This window comes from Hipposideros armiger, unplaced genomic scaffold (assembly GCF_001890085.2).
Source record: "Hipposideros armiger isolate ML-2016 unplaced genomic scaffold, ASM189008v1 scaffold_529, whole genome shotgun sequence".
Lineage (NCBI taxonomy): Eukaryota > Metazoa > Chordata > Mammalia > Chiroptera > Hipposideridae > Hipposideros > Hipposideros armiger.
The window spans coordinates 219,617-225,861 of NW_017731879.1; the positions used below are offsets into that span (position 1 = coordinate 219,617).

The window sequence follows — 6,245 nt, forward strand, 5'->3', positions numbered from 1 at the left end:
AAGTCAGTTCTTATCCAAAAGTTAAAACAAGAATCAGAGCTAAATGGAAAAAGAACAAACAAAAAAAACCTCAGAAAATCTGTTGTGCTTAGGTGTTTACCTAAGTACACAGGTTTTGACACTGTACCTGAGAGGCTCAAATACGAGGCAGAGATGTTGTTTGTGATAAAAGTGTCTGAAGAGCCGCAAACAATGAAATTTGTCATCAGGATCAGCATCATTAAGTTTTTTCAAGAATTCTAGTTCTTTTAAACCAGTTTTTTGCCTGAAACGAAAAAGAAAATTAGGTCAAAATGAAATACATTCAGAATTTACGTATATATTTATTTTCATTCAGGAAAACTAAAAAATATACATTTGCTAGTTCCAGTCTGATGTATCATAGGTGATATGTTAGTTTGCATTTTTTAAAGTAGTAATAATAAGTCTGTTGAGAAATGCCAAGTCTCTGTATCATTCACACAATATTTTATACTTAACCAAATACTGTTTTCATGGAGGTAATTTCCAAAATAACCAATCAACAAAACAGAAAGACTGAGGAACAAACCAAGTTTGTGTGAAGGGAAATCAATCTTGCACCTTTTATCTCAAGTCTTATTATATATATAAGCCTTGGTTCCTTAAGAGTCTAAGGAATGTCTTACCAAATTTTAATATTTGACTATATTCTGAAATTCTAGTTATAATTTGTCAATAAGCTACATTTTAAAAAGTTAATGTTTATAATATAGAGGTTTGGGATTATCATCAAAACAAAACAAAAAGAACTTTCTAAACCAAGGATCGGCGAACTTTTGAGATAGAAGAGCCAATCCTGTCCGTCACAACAATTTAAAAATTATTTGAAAGCCATAAAACAAACGAAATCACCATTATATGAACATCCTTTAAAAATTTTATAAATGAAACTATGATACTTTTATTTTCATTTTCAATTTTACTTCAGAGCCACATGTATGTACCCAAAGAGCTGCATGTGGCTCAAGGGCTGCAGTTTGCCAACTCGTTCTAAGCCTAGGGCAGCTTAAGACTTCAGTATAAAAATCTACATGTCCTTACTGGCGTTTCAAAACAGATGGTAAATTGACTTTAACACCAGCTCAGTGTGTCTAGATTATATGTTAAAACATGTGTATGGGGCCAGCCGAGTGGCGCGTTGGTTAACAGCTGGCTTGGGATGCCAGCGGCCCCGGTTCGGATCCCACATATGCGGGCCAGTGACACTGCCCTCTACAGCTAAGATGCTGAACAACAGCTCAACCTGGAGCTGGGCTGCCATGAGTCGCTGGCGACAGCATAGGCTGCAACCACTGAGGCAGTGGGTTGCCATGGGCTACCATGTGTAGCCAGCAGCCAGCATGAGCAGCCAGCAGCAGCTGTGAGAGGCTGTCCAGAAGCCGGTGACTGATCGGCCTCACCCGGGAGGAGCGCAATGATGGTGCCAACTTGGGCCAGTGAAGCAATGTCCTCCACAACTAGACTGAAGAACAAAAAGACAGCAACTTGTCTGTTCCTCTTCCCACAATTCCCCAGTGCTGTTCCCATCCCCCAATTCCCCAATTAAAAAAATCTGAAAAAAAAAAAAACATGTGTATGGCAATTACCTTTATTAAAGGAAAAAGGCACAACAGAGAAAAGATACAAATATTTCCCAGAACTATCTGATAAAGCCGTTTTCACTCTGTAGGCCACCATATGCTCAGTGACAGCTAATCAATATGATCCCTTTATTTCTCACCTCTGGTCCTGAGCTTAAGATTTCACATCAAAAGATGGCCATAAGACAAGCAGTAGAAGAAAGGAGTCTAATTTGATATTAGTGCACATAGTAGGTACTGAAATGCACTGAAATGAATTAAATACAAATCAGCCTATAGTTCTAGTACTTCACATATAACACAAGGCTATAAATTAAAAGTTGAGTCAAAAAGAACTGCTTCTGTCATTTTTAAATTACAATACTTGTTTTATACAGATTGTTACATTTTAAAATGGCATTTAAAAATGTTCACTTGTGAATACCTGTGTTCCTAAAGGTTTAATCACATATTTTCCTGAACTTACATGAGCTCATTGTTTCTGATGATCTTTACAGCTACTTCCTGGTTGGCTCTTGCATTATCTCTGGCACGTACAACATTACTGAATACACCTTGTCCAGTGTAGCCATACACATTGTAGCGCTTATCCAGTACTTCACCTATGTTCACACCTAAAAACGTAAATTAAAAAATTAGAATTTTGGCCAGATAGATTACCAAACAAAACTATGAGATTAAATAAAAAAGTAGGAAACACAGTGCAATCACTTAAAAATGTGTCAAATCTGTGTGCTTGGTTTCCTAGACACCATGGAAAATCAAAGCCGTGCCTCATTGGTCTCTCTTTCATTATGTGGTTAAAGTTGCATGCCCACTTCCAATCATTACAAGGACAGTTTCGGCTGTCTTGTCAACTGCTGATGATTTTAACACTGAATAGGGACGAAATGTGCTTGCTGAAGTGTTTCCAACTTGCAGTCCGGCATGACTGGTATGCCAAGCTCCCTGTATGTTGTTTTTCTTGGTTTCAAATCAAGAAGAGCAAGTGATGTACCTCTTCCTTCTGGAACATTATCTCATAGCTGAAAATAACTGAATAGATTTAACGTGTACATCAAGTCTCTACCTGGCTTCAATTTGTGGTGTTTCTGTGCTACTTACTGGAATACAACATGGGTTCAACAGCTGCTAGATGTGCCACACTTTTTAAGTGATGGTACCATGATGTGACTTTCAGAGTCCTTCAATGTGTGAGTGCATCAAGCAACATACTTTTACAAAATATTACAATGAACTTTAAAGTCAATAAGAATTGTGAGCTTACGGTAATAGCCTTCTGCATCAGTCCAGTTATCCCTGAGGTTGGGATTCTCTTTAAAATCTTTTCCAATGCCAGCAGCCCGAAGACGAGCACTCTGAAATTAAGGAGGCAACATGACCTGTTTACCAACTAATCAGGCAGAAATTTAAAGCACTTCCTTTAACACAAAAATGGGCGAAACCAGCTGTAATTTAATGATAGCATTTTATGCCAAATTAAATAAAACTCTTATTATCACTCATGTAAATGTGATACAGAATGAAATGTGACTGCCAAAGTTTCTTGTACCACAATAATGCTCAGAAAAAAATTAACGAAGTATCTTCAAAAACTTTTAGGAATATGACTAGGGCATTATAAATGAAAATAAAAACTCAAACTACACCTGATGTTTCCATAATTAATGATAGAGGAGGACAAAAATTACAGATGGGCACTCAGTTAACAATCAGTGTCCAACTCTCTATCCTACTAATTTTCACCTTTTACTGCCTTGTCCACATATCCACCCCTTGCTTTTCCTCCCAAAAATGCACAAAATGTTACTGGCTGCACTAGCTGAGTCTATGTGGGAAATTAAGAGTATCTAATACTTCTGAAGAATCTTTATTAAACATCATTCTCTATGGTACCCAGAAGATCATTCAGTATCATGCAGACAAATGATGGCTCAATAATTATTTCATCCCCTCTTAACAACACCCTTTCTTTTTTTGGTGTTCCTGTTCGTGAGTGTGTGTGTGTGTGTGTATGACACATTACTTAAGCCAATTACCAATGTCTGAATTCTAGGCACTGATTGCTTATCATATTCCACTTTTAATTTCCCTGTTATATGTTTCTCCTTCCTACCTCCAACTTCCCACCAAAGCTTCCTTATTTTTCATGTTCTCTTAAATTTATAATGAAAATGGTCTCATACTTTTGAAGATTAGTTTTAAGACTTTTTCAAGAAAAGGCACTGATAAAAATGGCTAACGGACCAAAATTTCTTAACCCACTCCTTATAATATTTCCAACTCTTCAATAAATTTTATTAGGCTCCAAATCTTTAAGTTCTCCATCACCTACAACATAAAAGCCCCCCCCCACACACACACACAGTTTGTAAATCCAAGAAAAACGTTCTTTCAAAAAAGTAACTACATGTTTGAGTCATTCCGTGTTTCATTTTTATGAAGCTCTCAAACTGTTCTGCTGTACTTATTTTAAATTTTACTTAATTTCAGACTTAGGAAAGTTGCAAAACTAGTACAAAGAGTTCCCAGATACCCTTCACCCAGACTGCCCAAATGTTCACATTTATTAATTTGCTTTATCCTGTCTCTCTATATATTTATATCTCTATATCTACATAAATCAATCAATCAATCAATCAATCTATCTATCTATAAATACATATTTGTTATATATACGTTTTGGTTTAATAGTTGTGCTTATGAAAAAATTACTCACATCAAAATATGCAGCAAACATATCATCAGACTCTGTAAACATATCAGGTGCCAAAAGCTTCTTCTGAGATGAACCTTAATGAAAATTAGCATTAATATTTGAAAAATGAAGAGATACAAATTAAAGCACAAATAAGTCAATGGACAATTACCAAAAGCAATTCAAATTTTTCTTCCTCTTGCACATCAGTTTTTTATTAATACCCAATTTAAAATCACAGTGGATATAAAGCTATCCACTTTTTATTAAAAGGGTGCATTTCATAAAGTTGAAAGATCTAATATCAATTATTTCACCAATGTTAATTTGCTAATAGCTAAACAATGATTCTATAGTAAAATGAAAAAGGTCCTCTTAAAAAAAATTATATTTCTAAATTGCAACTTAAATCTCAAAAGGTTAATACCCTCACAATGGACACAGATGTATATATACTTCTCTCCTAATAAGTCCAATAACCCCATAAAAAAACGGGCAAAAAAAGCTAAAGCGTTCCCAGAAAAAAAAGAATGCAAATTAAAATTGCAATGAAATATCATATTTCTTCTATGAGACTGGCTAAAAATCCCGAAGTACAACAAAATTCTGTTAACAAGGCTCTGGATAAATAAGCGCTCAGACATTGCTTGTGGGATGGCAAAAATTGTACAAGCATTACAGTGGGGAATTTGGAAATACATAGCAAAATCATATATTCATTAACTCTTCAGATCCAGCTATCTCACTTCTAGGAAACCATCTGAAAGACATAGTGGTAAGCATAAAAAATGATTTAATGTACAATACTATTATAACTTATGCTCCAATGAATAGCCAACAACTGGGCACACTAAGTTCCACCACGAGAAGACAGGTTAAATAAACTGGCATGTTAATTACACTGAACTAGTAGTATGCAACTGTAAAAAGTAATAAACATATTTTCATACAGATGAGTTTGTATAGTATGCTTTTGTGTGTGTGCCTGTGGAAGCAGAACACAAATACATACACAGGAAATAAATGTTTTAATAATTTTTAAAAACCCAGAAATTAAAAATGAAAAGCAAGTTAAAATAAACCTAAACCTATCACATCCGCAGTGTAACCATAGAGGAGAATTATTTCAAATGACCTTAAAACACATATAAGACTATACACCTTGGAATGCATCCTAAAGGCAAAAAGAACCATTAAATTACAAATTGCATTCAGTAGATTAATATTTTAAATAACACTGACAACTGTGTATGAAAATTTCAAAATAAAGTCTGAGTTATTATGTTATTGGAATGAGTGTTCACAGTAAAAGAAATAGATATATAAAATCAAAGAAGTTAATTCAACAAGAGGACATAACCCTAGTAAACATCTATGCCCCCAACATAGGAGCTCCTAAATATATAAAACAGATTTTGATAGACATAAAGACAGAGATCAACAGCAACACTATCGTAGTAGGGGACTTCAACACTCCGCAGTCACCAATGGACAGATCCTCCAGACAGAAAATCAACACGGAAACAGTGGCCTTAGATGACACTTTAGACCAGCTGGATTTAATTGATATTTTTAGAGCATTTCACCCCAAAGCAACAGAATATACATTCTTCTCAAGTGCACATTGAACATTTTCCAAGATAGACCACATGTTAGGGCACAAAACCAGTCTCAATAAATTTAAGAAGACTGAAATCATAGCAAGCATCTTCTCTGACCACAGTGCTATAAAACTAGAAATCAATTATAAAAAGAAACCTGGAAAACACACAAATACATAGAGACTGAATAACATGCTACTAAATAGCGACTGGGTCAAAAGTGAGATGAAGGAAGAAATCAAAAGCTATCTCAAGACAAATGACAATGAAAACACAACAACTCAAAATCTATGGGATGCAGCGAAAGCACTCCTCAGAGGAAAATTCATAGCATTGCAGGCCTAT

The 6,245-nt window shown here is 35.1% G+C and overlaps 1 protein-coding gene across 7 annotated transcripts in view; it reads right to left on the reverse strand.

Moving 5' to 3' along the window:
* Window positions 1-6,245, reverse strand: part of PRP4K (pre-mRNA processing factor kinase PRP4K) — a 44,874-nt gene that overhangs the window by 12,376 nt on the left and 26,253 nt on the right. For all 7 annotated transcript variants that reach the window (XM_019668510.1, XM_019668509.1, XM_019668508.1 and 4 more), the window contains exons 7-10: window positions 4,321-4,394; window positions 2,869-2,959; window positions 2,068-2,215; window positions 128-265 (exon numbers count right to left, since the gene is read on the reverse strand). In XM_019668510.1, coding sequence (XP_019524055.1) covers window positions 128-265; window positions 2,068-2,215; window positions 2,869-2,959; window positions 4,321-4,394 — 451 coding nt within the window. The remainder of the gene's footprint in view (window positions 1-127; window positions 266-2,067; window positions 2,216-2,868; window positions 2,960-4,320; window positions 4,395-6,245) is intronic.